We start from the raw sequence: 22,768 nt of genomic DNA, 5'->3' as shown, positions 1-22,768 counted from the left end.
CGCAGAAGTGTGGCAGTAGTATTTGCTTTGCCAGAGTTTCGGTTTATCGCTGGGAGACCCGGTTCAAGCGAACCGCCTCACCTCCGCAGCTGTTTATTTTCAAGGAGAGGAGGGGTGCGGGCATTTCCACGGTCTATCTGGGGTCATACGATCCTCTTCAACGTGGATCCATAAATGAATGGTGGGCTCGACAGCCACACCATGGAGGACCTTTCCCTGATTGGTTCGGTGCGCGGCAGGAATAAACACACTCAGAGTATATATATTGCTGCAAGGTGTGACACTTCTAAGAAAAAGACAGCTCCCTCTTAGAAAGCTTGCGACAGAGAAACGGCAATTTGCCATCAGCCAAAGATTCAGGATGAGGGCGCAGATCCAAAAAGTTCCTCAGATTGTTGAGCTGCTGAGGAAGAAGTCTGTGGGGCTGCAGCACTTCAAGCCCACATCCTCCGTGTGCGTCCTGGAAGAGAAGGATGCTGTGGAGGCTGCGCGGTGCCCACACGCTGCCTTGAAGGCGCGGAGTTTGGACGCGATCCCGGGGCCAACCAACTGGCCCCTGGTCGGCAGTCTGGTGGAGCTCCTTCTAAAAGGAGGCCTGATCAGACAACATGAAGCTCTGGTAGAGTATTTTTTATATAATATTCTTTAAATTATTATTTTTTTCATTGATGAGAGTCAGTATTTTTCCTATTTTATCTACCCGTTTATAATCATTTCAATGACTATTTTCTTATTTTCAGATTGATTATCATAAGAAATTCGGGAAGATTTTCCGGACGAAGCTGGGATCCTTTGAGTCGGTGCATATTGGCGCTCCTTGCTTGTTGGAGGCGCTCTACAGAAAGGAGAGTAATTACCCCCAGAGGCTGGAGATCAAACCCTGGAAAGCATACAGAGACCTGAGAAACGAAGCGTACGGACTCCTCATTCTGTAAGTAGACCTTCGACCCATCATCTGTTGTTCCCTGAAATCATCTCCGCCTGCACAGCGCGCAGTTTGAAGCAGGAGCGCACACGCTGAAAGCGCTCTGTTGTTGCTTCGCAGGGAGGGGAAGGACTGGCAGAGAGTCAGGAGCGCGTTTCAGCAGAAACTCATGAAGCCGACAGAGGTGGTGAAGCTTGATGGCAAAATAAATCAGGTGGGACTACAGACCAGGGCTGAGTTTATGCCAAAGTTTCTGCGATCATCCACTGATGGGTTTGGCGTTTTTTGTTTTTGGAAACAGGTGCTGATGGACTTCGTTGACAGGATTGGAAAAGTAAGCAACAACGGGAAGATTGAAGACTTGTACTTCGAACTGAACAAATGGTCGTTTGAGAGTAAGTCAAGTTATTTTTATTCTAACACTCACTATGACTGCAGAAAAAAACAACTTTTGTTCAAACATAATTTAAATCTCTTTTAATGCATGTAAAATTTAATATTTTGAACCCAACCGTGATCTAATCCTGCTCCAAAATTAACAATTTACTTTACTCTATCATAAAAGTCAAAAGGAAGAAATGCGATAACCTGATTAAACAGCGACTGTTTGGATTTACTTTTAAAAAACGAATGAAAATATACTATTCTCAAATATCTTCTTATTGTCTGCTTCAAAAAGTAATTATATCATTCTGTAGGGACTGATGGTTTCATGGGAAATAGATCTAAAACAGACATTATACTTTGGAATTAATAATAACAACATAAATGAAATCCAGAACTTCATTTCAAATTATCTGCATCCAAATTTGGTCGATATTCTAAACCTTTGCTCATTTTTTCCCCCTCAGCAATCTGTCTGATCCTGTACGACAACCGATTTGGTCTTCTGCAGGAGGAAGTCAACGAGGAAGCTATGAACTTCATCACAGCTGTGAAAACAGTGAGTATCAACCTTCTCTCTCAGTGCCTCTGAAGGTTAGAAGATGATATTTGTGATGATCTGTGAGTCGCTCTTCAGCTGACTTTCTCCCGGAGAGTTGAGAAACACCACAGTTCATCAGGTTCGTGTCAGGAGGCTAGACTGCAGACAGAGTTGAAGCAATTCAACTCTGTCTGCAAGGAGGTTGATTACCAAACCTACCCTATCATTCAGTGAAGAGATTAGTAAGTGGGAGTCTTATAAGGGAAATGGGTTCAAGAATAAATAAAAATAAACTTGAAAAAGGACTGAGTAGGAGGCTTTGGGTGAGGATGAAAAAGCTACATCCGACTCCTGATCCCTTTCTTCCTCTTTTTCTGTTCTGTGCAGATGATGAGGACTTTTGGTAAGATGATGATCACACCGGTGGAGCTCCACCAGAAGCTCAACACCAAAACGTGGCAGGACCACACCGCGGCATGGGACTGTATTTTCAGCACAGGTACAAACACAAAAATAACACAAGCACATTCCAAGCTATTGCTCTCATTTCATCAAGCTGTCGTACTTGATGAAATATTCTCCTCTTCTGCGTGACACACCAGCCATTCTGAGTTCACTTCCAGTCAGAAGTCAGATGATAGATAGGAAAATAAGCAAGTGGGAGGGCAGGAGGTTTGATTTGAACTGGCTGTCTTGGTGTTTTGTGGACTTGGCACTTTGTGTAAATAACGGCTCAGTATTGTAGTAAACCGTCTGACCTGGGATGAAGAAATATGCCAAATATTTCTGTAAACTAGACCTTAAGTGATGTGTCTGATGGTTAAATTTTGTAGGATGTACGAAGCAAGCAAAACTGTTTTCCTAAAACCTGTCTTAGGCTCACTTCAATCCTTCTTTTAGTATTTTATTCTTGCAAACTTTTCAATTTGTATATTTTGTGACCTTGTGTTCTCTAGTTTAACAGACGAAACTACAACTATATATTTTAAAGTGCAACTATTCATAAAATATATCCAACCAAACAGTTAATAAAACACACGCTTAAACAAATGTCCTTTAGGATAAAAATAACCAAAAAGTATCTTATCAAACAAAATTCTTTAATTGTTTGCAACAAACCAAGATTCATCAAGACTTACTGAATTCCAGTATCTAATAAATCAAAGAAAGCTGTCTTCATTCAGCAAGTATTATTTTGAATTCTCCATTCACTTCCCCAATAAAGTGGAACAGTGATCATTTGTCACCGATGACTAAAAACAGGTCTGGAAATGACGTCTCCTGTGTGTGAACAGCATTTTGTGTATTCTTGTGTTCACACATTGATTGCTTTGTATTCGCTCAGCCAAAGTCTACATTGACAAGAGACTGGAGAGGAATGCCAACAGAGATCCGGATGATTTAATCGATGACATCCTGCAGCAAAGCCGCCTCTCCAAGAAGGAGCTGTATGCCTCCATCACCGAACTGCAGATTGGAGGAGTCGAAACAGTAAGTCACAAAATGGTTAAACATACTGTATTTTCACACTTTTCCACCTCCAATACATTTTTTTTTTGTGTAAAACATAAAACAACTTAAAAAATAAATCTAGAACAGGAAGCAGATGTTTTTTGTTTTCACTTGTGTGAAACAGTTAATTCTTTAAAAACAAAATAGTGCAATTTAAACTAAATTGAATAAAAGATAGCTACATATCTAGAAAATATATTTTTATAGAGTGAAATATTACAAAAAATTAATTAGTATAAATATATCAATATATATTTATTTTTTTTATTGAAGATAGTGGTTCAACAGCAGCTTGTCACTGTAGACATATGAAAGAAAGAAAATACCAGTGAAGACTTAAAGTTGAAAGAATTATGTTCTAGTAATCGTCGACCTTTTACCTCCCACTTTTGGGAGGAGCTAAGCAAATAGCGCAAGTTATTTCAATTTTATGACACAAATGATTATTTTAATCTTCTAAAGAAAAGAGCTTAAAAGTTTTTATCATAATTTTTTGCTGTTTTTAACCTCCATTAATCTTGGGTATCATGCTAACATTAATTGGCAGGATGCAAGCTTCTTTGGTGTTTTCAACTTATGCCTATTTCATACAAGAAAATAAGTTCAATCTCTTACGCAAGCAGCTCCTGCAGTTATTGTCGTTCCAAAGCGCAAAACAAATGTAGAGGGGAAGTAAGTGAGGAGCCTTTGAGGAACCACAAACATTCCTCCGGTCCTCGGAGGAATGCTCTGGCTACTTGCTTTTCCGAGTGCTCTGTTCTTCCCTCCTTATTTTGTTCTCTCTTGTTGTTTGTACAGACCGCCAACAGCATGCTGTGGGTTATTTTCAACCTGTCACGTAACCCTGCTGCTCAGAAGAGGCTGCTGCAGGAGATCAGAGATGTGGTGCCTCCAGACCAAGACCCCTGTGGAGAGCACATCAAGAGCATGCCCTACCTCAAGGCCTGCTTGAAGGAGTCTATGAGGTACAGCGCTGCACAGTCACATGTGGCCGGGGACGGGATGTCCATAGTGCAGATAATGAAAAGATCAAGGTGGAACACAGTGTTCGTACCTGCAGTGGTTTACATACTCCACACACTCCCTCTTATTACAGGCTGCACCCAGTCATTTAAACTAATTAAACTGATACAACTTAGGTTTGTATTAGCAGAAGTCATTTAAAATGTCATTCGGATTTACGCACTTTAACAACTTCACACAGGTAATATTGTGTTCAGATGTTTGGTTGCTTGATCGCCTTCCAAGGCGTTACAGCTTACATGCTCAGACTTTCTGACATTACCATTCCCACCAGTACCACCGAGATTAGGAAGGAGGAAATTACACACATGACTGCCTCAAAAACAAACTTCAAGGAAGTTTTTGGCAGTCAGATGGTGGCATGACTACTAGGCTTAAATTTGTCCTTTGGTCACGTTCAAATATTTTTCCTTTGCCTTTGTTCCACACACGTTACCCCCGTCTTCTCATGCAGTCACAAGAGTTGCAGCCGGGGCGGGTTATTTAAGGCGAACACCGTGCACACATCACAGGGAATGTAAATGACCTCGGATAGCAGATTATTCTCACCTCAACAAGCACTGTGCATGTCTGGCTTCTGTTAAATAGCTTAAGCTTGTGTGACATGCAATAAGTCATGTTCCAATGTTTGTTTGTTTTTGTAATTCTTACAGGTTGTCGCCATCTGTTCCGTTCACCAGCCGGACCCTTGACAAAGACACTGTGTTGGGAGATTATGCCATTCCCAAAGGAGTAAGTGGCTTACTTCTCAGTGCACCTTATATGAGGAGATTACCTTCTCATTTACATTTTACTTGTCTGGGACGTTCCAGACAATATCTGAATAGATTTTGTTCAGTCTGTATCTAGACTGAACAACTGGCACATATAGAGGCCACTCTATTGGCACATGGCACTTATTCTCAACCTCTAGGAACACAATTGATTTGTTTCTAAAATAGTGACAAAACCAGAGCCGGAACTTAACTTTTATTGTTCTCTGTTTACAGACAGTGTTAATGATTAACTGCCATGCACTGGGATCCAGTGAGGAATATTTTGATGATGGAAAGCAGTTCAAACCTGAGCGCTGGCTGCGGGAGAGCAGCACCATCAACCCCTTCGCTCACGTTCCTTTCGGTATCGGGAAGAGGATGTGCATCGGTCGACGGCTGGCGGAGCTGCAGCTGCAGCTGGCCATGTGCTGGGTACGGTCTCCATCAGCAACATTAAACCAGTCAGCCACAGATTGTTCCAAAAAAAAGTTTCCGCCCTTGATGCATTTTGGTTTTTCTTTATCGCAGTTGGTCAGAGACTACGAGATCGTGGCAACAGACAATGAGCCCGTTGATGTGATTCATTCTGGACTTTTGGTTCCTAACAGAGAACTGCCAGTGGCCTTTGTCAGGAGATAAGGTGAGAAGATAAAAGTTTACATTTCAATGTGTGGTACCAGTTCATTGAAATGACCCTGTTGTGTAATTCATAAAGCAATTGGGAAGTCAGGAAGATCAGCCCTGTTTCTGAAAGTTGAATTGTCAAAACTTTAGCTTAACAAGGAAACATGTAAAGTAATAGATATTTCAATAGTTCTTGAGCTTAAAATATTATATTAATTTTCTGCTGCTGTACTCAGAAAAAAAATCCTCATTTTTGCAGAAGGGTTGCTTCAGTGTGCAGTACCTATTATTGGCCACCAGGTGTTGACATCAAGACCTCACTGGCTTACTTATTGCAAAAAGGATATTAAAATTAGTACTTAAAAGATCTGTAAGGATGATACAGATCAAATTTTACAGTGTAAAACTGAAAAGAAAATCTGGACAATACATGTTTTTTAAATTTGCCAATAATGCCTTCCTTTTATTTCTCTTTTTAGGCCTCATGTTCTTCTCCTCTGGACGTAATGAAAGACATATTTTACTCCTGATGGTCCAGTGACTCCCTGCATTGCTGCTGTGTACATAAAGACAGAAATATTTGTAATTTTGTGCCATAAATACCTCAAACTTATTTAAAACTAATATGTAAACATGTTAAAGACATAAAGAACAGTTGTAATTTACAGACTGAATATTGTATCAAGGCAGCTGTCCTGAAATGTCTGACATTTAGATACTGATTACTTTATACTTTTCCCTGTTTTTAACTTTATATATAAATATATATGTATGTATATAAGTGCCATCACTAATGTGTATTTTTTGTATATATTAGTGTAGGTATGCCTCTCCTATATTTCTGTACATTGTACATATGTCATTCATCTAAATAAATCCATTTAAAAAATATCAAAACACTTGATTTTTAAACTTGTAATTTGAAGTGAAATTATCTTGGTGTTTTAGCAGCTTCAAGGGTGAAACTAAATAAAGAGATTACTGTTTTGCATTTGAGTATCAAAACCTTCAGGCAAGATTAGGAAGCAAATCAGTAGTGAATAAAAATAAATATTATTTATCCCAGAACAAACGTACTGAATGGCAAGACAATGAAAGCAATCAGTAACAGTTGTGTGATTATATTTACTGGATATTTGATTAGGTGTGGTTAAGAACCAAGTGTCAGGATGGATAAAAAAGGAAAAAAAAGTTATTTGTTTTTGGCAGTAGTGACTTTTATTCATTAGAAACTCAACAGGAGTAAGTCACAATTTCAGAAACTGCTTCTTCACTGAGATTTTTTTTTACAATCATCTTTCAGGTTCACATAAAATGGTCTGATTAACAGGAATGCCCAAAGAGTCTCTTTACATCTTTCCACAACACAGCATCAGTCTTGATTTCATCCACAATGTAGGGTAAGAGTGCATTGCTCATTCCTGCTGTGCATCAATAGTTCAGGCCGCTGCTGGTGGGGTGATGATGGGCTGAAAAGTGCAGCTAACAAATCAGCAGCAACTTGACCAGAATCTTAGAAGAATGTTTCTGACACCTTCCTGAATCAAAGAATTTGGTCAGATTTGATGGACAAACTGGGTAAAACTCTGCATTAGCAAGATATACCAAAGAAAGCAATCAATCAATTAATCTGGATCTACAGCAATTTAGGATAAAAAAATAACTCAGATGAAAAACATAAAACTCACAGTAAATAATACAAATGCAAGGCAGTAGTCAAGCTATTGTGTACCAGTCTGATACTTCTGCTTTAGATATCGTGGTAACCTTTACCTGACACCAGCAGTCAAAAGGTTTGTTGGAGACGATGATGAAGGGTTTTACTGCAACAAGCTCCTATACAGATTATGGGTGGAGCAGGAGGACAATCCAATAACCTTCTGATCTCATGTCACTATTATCTGCAGGGCCACGATTGTGTGCACAAACAAGGAATTTGAAAACTGAAGTCTAACACCCACTCTTGGCCAATAAAGCTGATTCAATCTGGCGAGGCTCAGATAGAGAAATAAAGCGATTAAAAGGTTTATTAACAAGCAAACATTAAAGTTCTTTGGCATTCAGGCCCCAGTCGAGGACTTCGAGGTGGAACTGCGATAAACTCGATGGACATTCCTGATGCTGCATAGGAATGTAGTCGCCCCGGGGCCTGTACTGGTGGTGGAGGTCGAAGAAGGATGGGTGCCTGAACAGCCAGGAATGTGAAGGTGGAGATGGGGTGGAGGTGGGTTGATCGCAGTTGGTAAGCGGAGGAGGCCATGGATGAAGGTCCTTATGAACTGGAGCTCGGTCGATGATTGGCCATGACGAGGCTTGGTCCAGCCCTGATAGGTCCAGGTTGATGAGAGGGAGGTGCTGATTGATGAGGCAGGTGAGGCAAGAGTCTTCCAGTTTGAATTTGCGCCTAGGCTTCATTTCTGATTCTGTTAACAGCTTGAAAAGCAGTGGATGGAGAACAGAACCATGCAGGGACTCAGTGATCAGAGGGATAAAGTTGAGATGTAGTTTTCCAGTGAACTCAATGGTTTCTCAGGAAGTTCAGCATCTAGACACAAGTGACAGTTTTCACATTAGACTTTTCTCTGTCAGTCTCAGGGGAAATAAGAGGGAATTATGATCACTAATCATCATAATTAGGGATCATAATTTCATTTGAAAATTATGCAAACCCTGGGTTGATTTACTTATACAATTAGTTTTCTTTCAAGAAAGAAGTTTGTTTCCACAAGGAAATTATATGAAAATTTCTCAAAAGATATGAAAACAGCAAAAAAGGTGTAAAACGTTTGACCAAACATTATCTTTATTATTTACATTATATGTCTGCAAATTCTAGGTAATCAGAGGAAAAGTCCTTGTTAGGATCACAAAAATAATATTGCAAAATAATATAGTGAGGAGTTAAGAAAGAAAGAGACCTACAACATCCTCTTTTCTGTAGTTGACATCTCTTTACTGCAGCTAACATCTTCGAACACAGCCACTTGCAGCTTGGACTCAACTAACTTGATGATGAAAAGCAAACTGCCTTTGATATTCATAGTTTTTTACTAAAAACTGTCTGAATACCTCCATGAAATTGTAACTCCGGGTTATTTGTTCCAGATGTATTTCTAAGAGGAATAAATAATTAACATAGATAATTCACTTGTAAAATACATGTTGTTTTGTGTCCTTTGAAAATGTACTTTTTAATTGATTAAATCATTAAAGTGGGCCTTGAGAGCCTTGGGGGTTCTTACGTTGGTGAAACTGAACATAAGACATGGTGAGAAAACGTTTTAAAAGTCCAGAGGTTTCACCAGAACCAAATGAACGGCCAAATTGTCACCATGTTTCAATGAGAAGAGTTCCAACTATTTTCTTGCAATTGGAAAGTTGTGGGTTTAGATTCTCACTTCTTTCCCTGATGCAGATTGAACCAGAGCCCTCTGCCAAGGCCTCAAAGAACTTCCCAATCCTCTGTATAAATGTGTGTTTGTGAGTAATGTGTACAGCACTTTGTCTACAGAAATGTTATTATGTTTTCATCACATTTTAAACCATACTTGATATTTTACCCTTAGTCCTGAGGTACTATAAGGTCAGATTAACTGTACTCAGTTAATCCTAAAATCTTTAAAAATAAGCTAAACAACACAGTCTGTTCTCTCGGTACCCTGGTTAGCTGACCTTTCGCTAAGAAAGTGAGTTATGAGTTCAGGAGCTTAAACGTCATGTCTCTACATCTGGTACAAAATCTACTGAATGTAAATAATCAATTATAATGCAAAGAGAAAAACAAACAAAGGGTGAATTCAGTCAATCCCTGGATTTTAAAGTTTAAAGGCCCAAGTAATTTCAAGAGTTGAGCTATATGAACACAGACACCGTATCCAAACACCTCCATGTAAAGTGTGTGATGTAAGCAGGCAGAGTGAGTCAAAGCAAAATAAGGTCAGCTCTTTGTAGCAAAGGAAATAATTAAGGCTACAGATTACAGCTTATATTTAATTCTAGGATGAGGAGGAAGTAAAGTACACTGTTTAGGAATTGAGGTGAATATGAGGTGAAATTCAAGTAAAATGACAATTTTCATCTGTGTTTCTTATGCAGCACCACCTAGTGTAAGGTTTCTAGCAACACACTTCAGCTTATGCTTTTTTTTTAAACAAAAGAATAAACTGAAAGTGTCAGTCAATTCCAGCTACTGCCTTTCACTTATAAATGAAACCAGATATTTATTTACTCTGTATAGAAAGACATTTTGCTTTCCGTCTCACACTAAGCCTTTCCTGTTTTGGGTCAGTTTGCTGATTGCCACAGTAATTATTTATAAAGGTCTTTTTTGTTTGTTTGTTTTTTAGCTTTCCTAAAAATCAAACGTTTACATACATTTATTTTATTTTAGATCAGCTTCTGACCAACATACTATCACGACAAAATGATTAAAAGACACCTAGCATTTAAGAGTGACTCTTAGACAAAAATACTTTTTTGAAAGGTAATGTTCACCTCCTTCAAGGGAAACTTGACATTTGGAGTTGGAAAATTCAGATTATGAGCAATCTGAATTAATACGAAACTTTCACAAGAGTATAGACACTAAAACATAATTTAATTAGAACATGGCTCTAATGGACACGAGATCTGTCCAGGTGTGGCTCTCATCCAATGACTGCTAGAGATAGGAAAGCTGCTTCCCCATGACTGTCCAGGGAAAAACGTAAAATAAATTAGCCACATGTCCACGAAGTTATTACAGCATCTATAAATGGCAAAAGATGGATGGATGGATGGATGGATGGATGGATGGATGGATGGATGGATGATGGCCCTTTGAATAATAACGACAAAAGTTTGAAAATGAAATAAAACTTGAGTGCTTGATTACAGTTGTGCAATACTGCCACTTAGTGGACAAACCCTGCAAGCATCAGATAATCTTAAAAACGTTTTTTATGTTTATTAATTCAATTACATATTTAATTATGTGGCAGGTTGGCTATTTGAATATATATTTTGCGACAAGATCCAATAATTCAAAGATATACAAACTTGTTTGGCCTTACACTGAAGAAATAAAATGACAGTTGAAAATGTCAGCAGTGATCTAATAAGTAAAATCACGTTATATCTACACATCATTTTTAACTGCGCAGCGGATAGGAATGCATGAGGAAAATATCTCATTTGACACAAGTTTTTTTTTATTTTTTATTTTAGGTTACTGAGTTCACACAGGAAGAGATTGTGCATGTTTGCACACACACACACGCACACACACAGGTCCACACCTTCTTTTCTGCCTCTCATCATCAACCGCTGACAGGAAGAAGCGCTCTATCGACTCTTGTTGGAGGTTTTATTTGAGCAGCCGCTAATATTTCGGGCGGATGTTACTATAGCTGTGACTCGGCTTCCTTTCTCTTTCCACAACTTTATACGCACAACTTTGAAAAAGTCTAGTTTGAAAGGAGATTGCTGAAAAGGACTGAGAAAAGTGACTCGCTGAAAGCTGGAGATGACTTCTGGGGGCATTCGGCTCGGGGGGTTGGGGCAGGACATAAGCCAAGCGGAGTTAGACTTTTCGGACCTGTTTCTCTACAACACACCCGGAGAAGATTTCCCCGTTGGCTGCGTTAAAGGTGAGTATTTGTTTAAATCACAAAGCCTTCAGTTTTATGTCATTTAATTCATTCTTCTTCTTCTTTTTTACCTAATTGTGGGATAAAAATATCTGCCATAAAACTGTACTGTTCGTTCAATTATGTGCTGCTTTTATTTTATAGTTTCCCTAATGGACTTGTGTGCAACAAGTTTAGTTAGTACAACTTTTTTGCAGGTATTTTAATAACAATATGGTGTAGTTATAACAGATAAATGAAATCATAGCACAACCAAATTGTGAGAGGCAGGTCTTGGTTTTGCATGTGGCTTGCACAGTGCTCTCTGGAGATCAGTTTTATTTGCAATTCATGGGTCAAAATGAAAATGAACTCCCGTGTGATAGCCAAGTAACACGGTCATTATAAACAGTGCTATTCTTGACTTAATAAATCCTTTGTTTTGGTTGCTAACAGATGACTCAGGTGCTCTCCTTCAGAATGACGGCCAGCCTCCCTTGCTGGTGGTCGATCATCACACCGCAAACGTCTCCACTTTGGCCCATCCAGCGTCCAGCCAGGACAACTTCCCTCAAAGTCCCACCTCAAACAACCTGCCAGGGGCCGTGTTTGAGTGTCTGGAGCTGACATCAGGGGCCAGTAATATCCCTTCCCCCAGCCCCAGGATTGAGATCACTCCGTCGGGTGATTCTCTCAGCTCTCACACCATGGAGCCAAGCCCTGGCTCTAAAGCTCTGGGTGCATACAGGGATTGTGTGAGCCCCGCAAGCAGTAACTCCTCTTCTGGCTGGCCGGCGGATAGCTGCTCTCCCTTGAACTCACCCAGTGTCTCCCCTCCAAACGGCGGCAACTACAGCATCTCCTGCTCTGCCTTGGACCTGTGCCCAGGCTTGCAGGGCATCCATACTTCCTCTGCACACTCCTCTCCAGGGGCCTCGCCTCGCAACAGCATCACGGATGAGACCTTCCTGCAGCCGATTCACCAGCGCTCGACCTCTCCGCTTCCCCATCAGCGTTCCCGCTCCACCTCACCACAAGGCAAACGCTGTTTTGACCAGACCCAACCCTGCCAGGGGGGTACGCCAATCAAGCAGCGCTCCCGTAGCCCCAGTCCCAACCCGTCACCCCACGAGCCCTACTACATCCATCCATATCCGGCCCAAGCAGAGTTTCAGTCCCATGTTCAGACAGCACCACAGGCCCTGGAGGAAGTGCTCAACAACCTCAGTTCAGTTTTGCCTAGAGTTGGAACTCATGTAGGGGTGGGAGCCACTCACACACAGCCCCCTAGACAGGACTGTGTTTATGGAGAAACGTATGACTGGGCGATTGATCATGAGAGGATGGGCAGGTCTGGAGCTGAGGTGAAATCTGAGCCCTTCTACATTCTCCCATCTGTGTGGCCTCCCACTCAGCCTGTACATCAACCCACAACATGCACATTCAGGTGCTTGGTTTAACCTCTTTTCTTAGTTAAAATAAAATATTTATTTTTAGTAGATATCAGAATGTCTGATATGCTAGAAGCTTTGCAAATGTTTGCAATAAATGTTTTCATTTTATTCCCAGTGGCCTCTCTGTTTCTCCACTCCCGTCCTTGGAGTGGGGACTGCCCAGTCAGTCTGGCCAGTACGAGCTTCTGATCCAGCAGCAGCCCAGGTCCCACCACAGAGCTCACTATGAGACTGAGGGCAGCCGAGGAGCAGTCAAGACACCCAATGGAGGCCATCCTGAAGTTCAGGTGTGTACCACCAAGTACAACTCAAGAATAAGAAGCTGAGTTTCCATTGACCATATAATTGCACAAATTGAAATTACAAAAAATACATTTGCTTAATGGAAACATGCCAATTTCAAAATAACTAACGTTTACTGATAAAACGTTTTTGTGCCAGGATGAGGTGGCTTTTCAGCTGTATCAAGATTTGTATATTTCGCAAAATTACAATGGAAACAGTTTTTGTTCATTATGAGAGTCGTGAGATCAATAACCAGATGTTACTACTGGTGGAAAAGATGAAGAAGATGACAGGAAGTGGTAGGAGAATTATGGTTTGGCATATTTTCTAATGACGTATCGCATAAACTATCTTATTCACATGAGATTTTAATTGCATTTCTTATTTAATGGAAATTTCTTTATTTTTTGGCATTAGCAGAATATCAAAATAGTAATCTGGAAAACAAGAAGTCTACTTCTTTCTCACTAGATGGTTTTCCATCACAAACATGCACAAAACTTTGTATCAAAACTTTGTGCATGTTTGTGATGGAAAACCATCTAGTGAGAAAGAAGTAGACTTCTTGTTTTCCAGATTACTAGGAGAAAAGCATGAGAATAAGGAAGAGATTGTATATGTGGGGTGTGGGTGGTTTGGTGTTCATGTAGAGCTAACAGCCATGCAAATAAAGAAATAGTCCCTGCTTCCACCAGTGATGATGTTTAAGCCATGCTTTGTTCCAGTCTGCTACAGTGAAAGTTGCCCAGACAACAAATATGTTAGCATGATAAACAAATATTGACACACGGTTTTTGCTTACTGCTTTAACTGAGCTGAAATAATGGCTAACTGCTGGCTTTCCCGGCAATGCTGCCCAGTACTATGCAAAGCAGTTCTGAATCCTTTCTACAAAGAGTCATTCTTTGCTGCATCAGCATGTCAGCCAGCTTGAATTCAGCTTAAAGTATGTGTGTAATCTCTTGTGTCGCCTTCCTAAGCTTCGGGGATACCAAGGCAACATCCCGCTGGGGCTGCAGGTCTTCATCGGGACAGCAGATGAGAAGCTCCTGAAACCGCACGCCTTTTACCAGGTCCACCGCATCACTGGGAAGACCGTCACCACTCCAAGCCTGGAAAGGATGATCAGTGGGACAAAGGTTTTGGAGATCCTTCTGGAGCCAAAGAGCCACATGAGAGTGGTGTGAGTAAAGTTGGTTTTAAAGCAAAAATTAGACAATTCACACTTAGCCTTACAAGTCCTGACATGGTAGTAACACATTACTGCAATTCAGTTGTGTGTGACCTGATTTTTTTTAAGTGAATCTGCAAACATCACTGTGCAAGGGTCTCTGCATACCTAACAGTGCTACAAATGGAGAGATACAGCAGAGTAGTTTAGTTTGTTTTCTTCTGACGTTTTATTGCAATGAAAGTTCAGATCGTTCTGAAAAATCAGCCACAAAAACCCTGGTTGCTTGGGAGAGTGTCAAGGTTTTTCAACGTTTTTCCCTCCAAATGCTGTTACTGCTGACGGAAACAAGAAACGCATCACTTCCTGTGTGTTGGAGAGTTTTTCCAAGAAACACCTATCATACTGTGTGTGTGTGTGTGTTTTTTTTTTTTTAAGTGGCAGAAATGTCTGATGAGTCACAACAAAATTTTGGCAAAAAAAAAGCATTTTAAAAAAAAAACAAATCTAGGTCAGGGACATGTTTATTCTGCACAAGGGGCAAATTGCTGTAAGGGAAGCATAAACCACAGAATCACCAAAATGAATAAAAATAAACAGTATACAAATAAAAAAAAAACTTGCAAAACAGATGTGAATAAACTAATTATTCTTAAAAATATTGCAACTATTACCAAAATAGGGCTCAACAAAAGAAAAGAACGGATTAAAAAACATGTTTCATCCAAGAAATCTGGCAGTTAGCATTTTTTCCATCTGTGTTTGTCCAGGATTGACTGCGTTGGCATTCTGAAGTTAAGAAATGCCGACATTGAGTTGCGGAACGGTGAGACGGACATCGGACGGAAGAACACGCGCGTCCGTTTGGTGTTTCGTGTCCACATCCCTGAACCTGGAGGCCATTTTGTGTCTCTTCAAGTTGCTTCCAACCCCATCGAATGCTGTAAGAAGAATACATGTGCAAAAATTATATTATTAGACAATTACTGTTATTATCGTTATTGCTGGTGGTGATGCAGCTGCGTTCATGTTGTCTGCAGCTCAACGCTCGGCACAGGAGTTTCCCGCGGTCGAGAGGCAGGACCTGGACCGCTGCTCCGTACTTGGCGGTCAGCAGATGGTCCTAACTGGACAGAATTTCACGTCTGACTCCAAAGTGATATTTTCTGAAAAGACACAAGGTGAGAGCTTCTTTTGTAAGCCAGTAAACGTTTACCCACTAACAAGCTGCATAGAATATGTATAGAATGTTATGTAATGACCCAAATGCATGTGTTTGATTGTGTATGTTCAAAATACATATAAATCGACTCTTGTGGTTCAAAGTGTGAGCCACAAAATATGATGCAGTCATGTTTATAAGAAGGGTTAAACATTCATTTCATGACAAAACTTGGTAAAGACAAATTATTCACTGAGCAGAATTTTAGCATTCTGTTTCTCGTAGAACAGTCCCCAGGTTAAAAATTTAAATTTGTGTAAAAATTGGGGTGTGGTCGTTGAGGGGATTGGGTGAAGGCATATCTATATCTCGCGTTTTATATTTCCCTGTGCTTACTCTCGAATAATACTGAATAATACAGTGTTTCCCAAAACCTAGAAAAGCCAGTTTAACACAAAAAGTGGTGGGTGTTACAAAGTTTCTCGATGTGTGTTTTTTTTCTGTTGACCTCCAGTTCTCGTGTGGTTATTTTTGGCTTTAAAACTACTGGTATGATTAAAATAGACTAATAATCATAATCTGTGGTCTTGCAGTATTCTGCCCGAGGGTTCCCACCTACACCTGTAGTATCTTTATTTTTAGATTATTTGCATATCACCTGGGAAACATCACCTTTCGGTGACGCATATCCGCCGCCAGCCCACACTTTTAGCTTTGACAAAGCAAAGGCGCATTTTCAAACTATTACATTTTGCACTACAAGTGAAAACTTTTATTTATGTCTAAATGGAAATTTATCACGCCTTTGGCGCTCCTTCTGCCCACACAAATTTGCCTGGCTGCCTGGCTTAAGAGCTGGATAGGTACAGTCGGTAGCATGTAATGCTTCACTGTTGCTTGGCGTAGGGTTTTGTGCAACAGGATGTGGTTAGACAGGCTGATAAAGATTTAGACCTAGAGCAGAGGCTTTGTTTTTTTTTTTTCTTCTTTTTCACTGCGTGGGCTGCACAGAGACACAGAGGTACAAACAGAGGTGGGAATGTAACTCTAAAGCAGACAATGCTCTGTTTTCCACTGCTTAACAAATACGACTACAAATTCAACTTCCCCTCACTTTTTACATAGTTTTAGTTTTTACATACACATTTTGTGTCAATTAGATGAGTCAGAATTGTATTCATTTAGATATTTAAAGTTGCTTTTGTATTTTATTTTATTTTTTTACATTTTCACAGAGGCAGGCTTGTTTTATGTTTCTACCAACACCAGATAAAGTAACACACTTCTAAAATCTAAGCGTTACATTTCTTGATGTTATCAATCTCCTGGCAACAAAGCTAAGAGCTTTTTCTACATCTTTTCACTCTAATGAGTGAAAATATGTAACGTCTCCAGGAAAAAAAAAAAAAGAAAAAAAGATCTGATTGGTTCTTTCAGGTTCCTCAGAAAAGATAAAGGAACCATTGTATTGGTATTTTTATAGATTTTAAAAAATATATTTAAGCAAATTGTGTCTTTATGAATGGCTGTAGAAGTGCCCAAAGATTCTTTTCTTAGGTTTTGTCATTCATTGACAACCAAACATCTAGGAGCATTTCTAAGACCAAAAGGTTCATAAGTCAGGGTAAAAAGGCTTAAAACGCCAACAAATCAGAACTTTATTTAGAATTGATCATGCGAAGTGAAAACAAGGACAAAAGAAACATAAATACTGTTGATCAAGATAGCATACTAATTTTATGGGGTTTTAAAATTGAAATATAAAGAAACAAGGGGTGATTTGACATGATTGTTCAATACTGTGCTAATTTATACTGACAACATGAAAAACAAGTAGGGTGATAAAACTGTGTTTCTCTCTTCTTTTAGATGGTCGGCAAATCTGGGAGGTGGAGGCCACTGTGGACAGAGACAAAACCCAAGCTGTAAGTTGGCCAACTTGCTGGTTTTGACACATTAACTGTCATGTTTATGCCAGTAAACATTTGTTGGTAGGGTTGGTAAAGACGGGCAAAAAGTCTTCAAATAAATTCATCTTTTACTACAGTAGAAATGCCCAAAACTAAATGCAACCATTTCATTTGGGGTATATTTATTCTCTGATGGTACCATTTCTGTAACAATTCATTTGACAAAAAGCAACTGAAGTTCTTTTTTTTTTCCATTCACATAAAAATAACTACTAAGTAGTAGTCCATGTCTTTTACATTCTCCAAGTTCTACTCATCTGATTCATTTTATCTTTATTTTCCTAGAATATGCTGTTCGTTGAGGTTCCTCCTTATCGAGACCGAAACATTTGCCAGCCGGCTAAAGTCAACTTCTATGTCATCAACGGAAAGAAGAAGCGCAGTCAGCCTCAGCATTTCATCTACACTCCTGTTATAGGTGTGTAACTGCCAGTTCTCTTACATTAGAAGGAGAAACAGGTTTATCTGCTTGTTTATCACCAAAACATGTTAAATCATGACCAGCTGAAGCTCAGTTGGGGAAAAAAAAAACTAGTACGAGACTTGCCTCAGAAGCCTGATGTTGAAAGATTACATTAAGTATAATAAAATGACAAAATAACATTTCATTTATGACCTGGAATAATAATAAGAATAAAATGCTGTTTGTTTTGATGTGACTTAAAACTAAAACAATGTTGGTCAATTATACACTTCTCATATTAAGTCAAGAGCAATACAGGAAATTGCAACACTTTACACAGATAAACTGAAATAACTTCAATCTAAAAATAAGCAGATGGAGTTAACATCCAGAGACCTGATAACGACCTGAGCAATTAGACAGTTTGAGCTTGCAGCAACAAGCAGCAGGCAGAATAAACATTTTATACTGAGAGAGAAAAGCTAACCCTTTAGGGGAAAATGTATCACTCCACTGCTGAAAAGCATTTCACAAATTGTAATCCTCCCATTAATTTATGATACGCATTTGGCACAGACTAAATGGCATGAATTTATATATATTTTCACATCTTTTGTGGCGCTACTGGAACTGTTTCCTTGGAGGAAAATGTGTTCTTACATTTCAGGGTCTCTTTTTTATTAAACAAGGATTTTAACTGCTGCCATGTCTTGTTTACTGATTTGCTTTGATTTTCAGTTAAATGTTTTATTGTTTTTGTCTTTTTCTTGCCCTTAAATCAAATGTGTTATTATATTGATTATGAGAGAAGTATTAACTTGACAAAACATTCTGAATAACTGATAGTGATCTCAAACACCACATATCTACGTTTTTCAGACTGATAAATCTAGGATAATGTAATCTATGGAAGAACTTTCCTTTCTTAGAAATCTTATTTAAAGATATCACTAATTTTTGACATGCATTCCTTATTTTTTGGAGAAACACATTGTTATTATGGAGTGAAATAACCTAAGTAATTTTGTATCATCAGTGTTGACTCAGTCTTACACCAAGCACATGTTGAAGAAACAAGTCTTCTTGCTAGTAAAGCTCTGGCCTCATTTTTAAGTTACAGAAGCTGCTGCTTGATGTTATGCACATGTTCATAACCTGCTGTGGCTAAAAACAGCCCTGATGAGACTGTATGTTGTCACAGCTGCAGCCTCTGGGTCGTGCTCGCTTATGCTAAGCAGTGTTGTGATGTCAGCAGCACGTTCTCACGAGACAAAATTGTTTTTATTTTCTAGCAATCAAAGCAGAGCCTCGGGATGACTACCATCTGGATTCATACAACTGCTCAGACAATCATCACATGTCTGCCATTTCAATGAAGTCCTTTTACCATCAGTTTGAGCAAGACATCAACCCTCCAGCCTTGAATGTTTCGTCTGCACTCTACCATCTAGCCACTGTAGACCCCAGAAGCCATATGCTACCACCCGATTCTTTCGAGGAGCCAGCTTATTACCAGTCCAGAGCTGGGAATGTGGTCAACAACCCAGTGATGTACCACTCTGCAAACCAGCTCTACAGCAACTACAGCACCAACCATCCTGCCTCCGGTCCCGGTCAGTGTGTCAGCGCCCGAACCCCCGTGAGCAAACTGGGCGAGGGTCCGCAGGTCGGGGATTCCTTCGAAGCCTGTTTGGTGCCGAGGCATCAGGGTTTTGTGCCACCTCTGGGAAAGTCGCCACCTTCCAGATACGTTGAAGTGAAGGCAGGAAGCCAGATTCAGCCAGTCGGGCAGCCGCTCACCCAGATCAGATCTGCTAAAGGAAACCATGACGATAAGGCTCCAGTGAAGATAACCATTAAACAAGAGAATCTCAGCTATGCCTACCTGGAGGATGGTGAGTATTAATGTGTATGAAGTTTTATTTGCCCAGATGTTCTGCAAAATGTTAACAAACAGAAATGCTGCATTTAAATCAATTAAAAAGGATCATTTCAAAAAACATTAGATCTTAGCAAGTATTTTTGGTTTAGTTTTTAGTGCAAAAATAATAATTTAAAAATTATTCGCTTAAAACAAACTCTTAATCTTGCTGAAAAGTTACTTAAAAGTTATTTTTTGTCTTATTTCAAGCATACTAAGATATTTGCACTCAAAACTAGACCAAAATACTTGCTAAGATTTTGTTTTTTTATAGTGATAATATAAAAAGTCAATAACATAAGAATAAAAAGAAGAAGAAAAAAAAAAACAGAAGCCAGAACATATGAAATAAAGTATATGGAAACACAGAGCTGCCAAATCAGACCTAAATAATGCCATAATTATAGTTATAAATGTTATATTTTCATGTTTGTAAACATTTTGACAATATTAATATCTCACTTGAAAGAACAGAAATCCACATATACATACAAAAATTAATAACCAGCCTGTAGTTTATCTCCCACTTACAGATAAAGAACTAACAAACATATTTATACACTGCATAATGAAGTAGCTCAGGCAATCAGCCCAAAAGGAAACATCTGTGTGGAGCTTTATAAGTCCGATTTCAATCAGCAACAATATACCATCTGTAGAAATATTAAACAATACAGTGGATCAGACAGTGAAAAACTTGATAACTGAAGAAAACCTGCAATTCAAAGAGAACCTTATGTTATAGTTTAGAGGGCAGTTTGTCGCATCAGTTTCTCAGAACCCTGTTCCCAAAGGCTAATACTAGAGTATTTTACACAGTTTGTTTGCATATCTATATGCAAACTATGTCTAAAGCTGTGATGATGCGTATATTTATCAAGTCTCAAATGTCTCCATGTTGATATGCAGGGACAGGCAGCTGTGACAGACCAGCCAGGGGTAAAATAATGTGACAGTGTTTTACTGAAATAGCTCTTTATATGTGTTACAGTTTGGCCTTGCCTTCTTAATGCTCATGCTGTACATACACTCTACACAAAGCAAAACAAAGATTTGTCAAAGGTATCAATTAAGAATAAAAATTAGATGCATTCACCGGAAACATAGAACTAATTTTGCTCTGAACTGAAAACCTCATACTGTAGCTCTGGAAAACCAGTCTTGTTTTATTAAATCTCTGCTTACCTTCCCTTTGATAATCCTCTTTTAATGTTATTTGCTGTCTTAGGAGAAACATAAAGGTGTAAAAAAATTGGGTGCCCAATCATTTGATTCCTTCATACATCTAAATAAGATGAGGTTTCCTTGGAAAGGTGACCTTGTTTTGACCCCATCTATCATTTATTTTTATCTCCTTTGTGCTTATTGAACAAAGCACAAAAGGATGGATATGTTAATAACTTAACTGAATTTAATAATTCAGTTAAAGTATTAACTGAAAATAATTTTGTTTATTTTCAGAGTAAACAAAAGTTGTTTGTTTACACTGAAAATAAGTTTGAATTTGATGTAATACTCTACAAAGTGAGAGAACTAATGGCATATTTAGCAGGCAGATACACAGACAGTTGACTGGTAATTTTAAGAAAAACCCCAAAGACCAGATCCTGCACTCATCTTAAATCAATCATCTTGTAATATGTTTCTTAACAGCGAGACGAGCCTCAGGAAATGTAGATATTTTGATAAAAAAATGTTTTAAACATGACTAAATTTGGCCTAAGGACTATTGAATAAATTATCTATAAGGAAAAAAAAAAGACAGATCATCAAAATAGCTTGTGTAAGGAGAAGTTTCTGTAGCCTGGGGGATGGGTGTTTGTGGCCCAGTCTGCAGTGCAAACAAGCACCATGCAACTATACATTTGCAAATCCTTCCATGTGGTTTTCAGACGGGCCTTTCTATCCACTTTCCTGTCTGTTTCAGTCTCACTCTCACTGTCTCTTTCACACACTTTCTGAATTGTAATGAGTACACCCAGTTTCCTTTCAACCAAATCTACTATAACTAACCTAACAATTGTGACGGGAAAGAGCTTACACTGTTGTAAAGTGAGAAAATGTCTGGTTGGATCTCTTTGGAGGCAGGCAAAAACAGAAAGTAAACACTACACATGCAAATATATGCTGATGAAAAATAACAGTAATAAAACACCTAAGTTCTCAATCTGGTCTTTTATACAAAGCGGAGAATTAATTTTGTTTTTATATTCTGTGATATAAAATATACCAAAGCTATTTAGAAACCAGCGCTATTGACGCCAGAGCAAAGTCAAGGATATCTAGTGGACAATAATATAACTGCAGTCGTTCTTCATTCACTGTCAATCAATCATTGATGGACTCACGTAGGTTTTATTAAATCATGTCATAGAGGGGGAACTTGGTGACTGAGGTCAGAAAGGCGCCAACCACAAACCTCAACATCCCTGGTTCAAGTCCTGTGAAGGACGTTTGTTTCACTCCCCCCAATTTCTCACTCATCATTTTCTCACAGTCTACATTGAGCCATTACAAAATAACAGAACAAGGCCAGACTCTGGCGCCACCTATTGGCGGCATTGAATAAAACAATCTGACCTCACTTGGGTTTGTGCATGAACTTCTTGTTTTCTGTTTTTTAGTAAATGACATCATAAGAAGAGACATGAAAGGCCACAGTGAAGACTGATCCTGCAACACTTTAGCATCTCTGAAGACCAAGACTTCTAAAATGTTATTGGAAATATATTGCAAGCTAATATAATATTGGTTCGTATGTTTTTTAATTTCAAGTCAGCATCATGTTACTGTTGGATTCAGGAAGAATAGTGGTTCAGCTTTGTAAGAGCTTTAAAAACAGCCATTTATAAAGATAGACTATGTATCTATTTTTGCCTTTAATCACTTTTTAATTCTTTCTGTTCATATCATTGTACAATTGCTCTTTTAAGAATGTAGAAACTATTTTATATGAAATAAATTCAGTTTATATGAGTCTGGGTGTGAAATGTTATTATTTTAAATTTGAATGGCTGAAGGAAACAAACACT

At 38.9% G+C, this 22,768-nt stretch overlaps 2 protein-coding genes across 2 annotated transcripts; both read left to right on the top strand.

Moving 5' to 3' along the window:
- The first annotated feature begins 200 nt into the window (after nucleotides 1-200).
- Nucleotides 201-6,657, top strand: cyp24a1 (cytochrome P450, family 24, subfamily A, polypeptide 1). The gene is made up of 12 exons (XM_007546858.2): nucleotides 201-619; nucleotides 741-931; nucleotides 1,046-1,139; nucleotides 1,227-1,320; nucleotides 1,777-1,868; nucleotides 2,238-2,349; nucleotides 3,196-3,341; nucleotides 4,161-4,327; nucleotides 5,039-5,117; nucleotides 5,375-5,572; nucleotides 5,669-5,780; nucleotides 6,244-6,657. Exons 1-11 carry the CDS (start codon nucleotides 362-364, stop codon nucleotides 5,777-5,779), a joined length of 1,542 nt encoding a protein of 513 aa, XP_007546920.1. The 5' UTR covers nucleotides 201-361; the 3' UTR covers nucleotide 5,780; nucleotides 6,244-6,657.
- A 4,380-nt stretch (nucleotides 6,658-11,037) lies between these two features.
- nfatc2b (nuclear factor of activated T cells 2b) lies at nucleotides 11,038-22,712 on the top strand. The gene is made up of 10 exons (XM_007546857.2): nucleotides 11,038-11,391; nucleotides 11,827-12,817; nucleotides 12,940-13,111; nucleotides 14,090-14,292; nucleotides 15,051-15,223; nucleotides 15,321-15,461; nucleotides 17,312-17,367; nucleotides 17,698-17,830; nucleotides 19,108-19,710; nucleotides 22,361-22,712. Exons 1-10 carry the CDS (start codon nucleotides 11,268-11,270, stop codon nucleotides 22,405-22,407), a joined length of 2,643 nt encoding a protein of 880 aa, XP_007546919.1. The 5' UTR covers nucleotides 11,038-11,267; the 3' UTR covers nucleotides 22,408-22,712.
- The last annotated feature ends 56 nt before the right edge of the window (nucleotides 22,713-22,768 follow it).

Source organism: Poecilia formosa, unplaced genomic scaffold (assembly GCF_000485575.1).
Source record: "Poecilia formosa unplaced genomic scaffold, Poecilia_formosa-5.1.2 Scaffold18, whole genome shotgun sequence".
NCBI lineage: Eukaryota > Metazoa > Chordata > Actinopteri > Cyprinodontiformes > Poeciliidae > Poecilia > Poecilia formosa.
The sequence above is the reverse complement of the archived record's forward strand: the minus strand, read 5'-3'. Positions and strand labels throughout refer to the sequence as shown.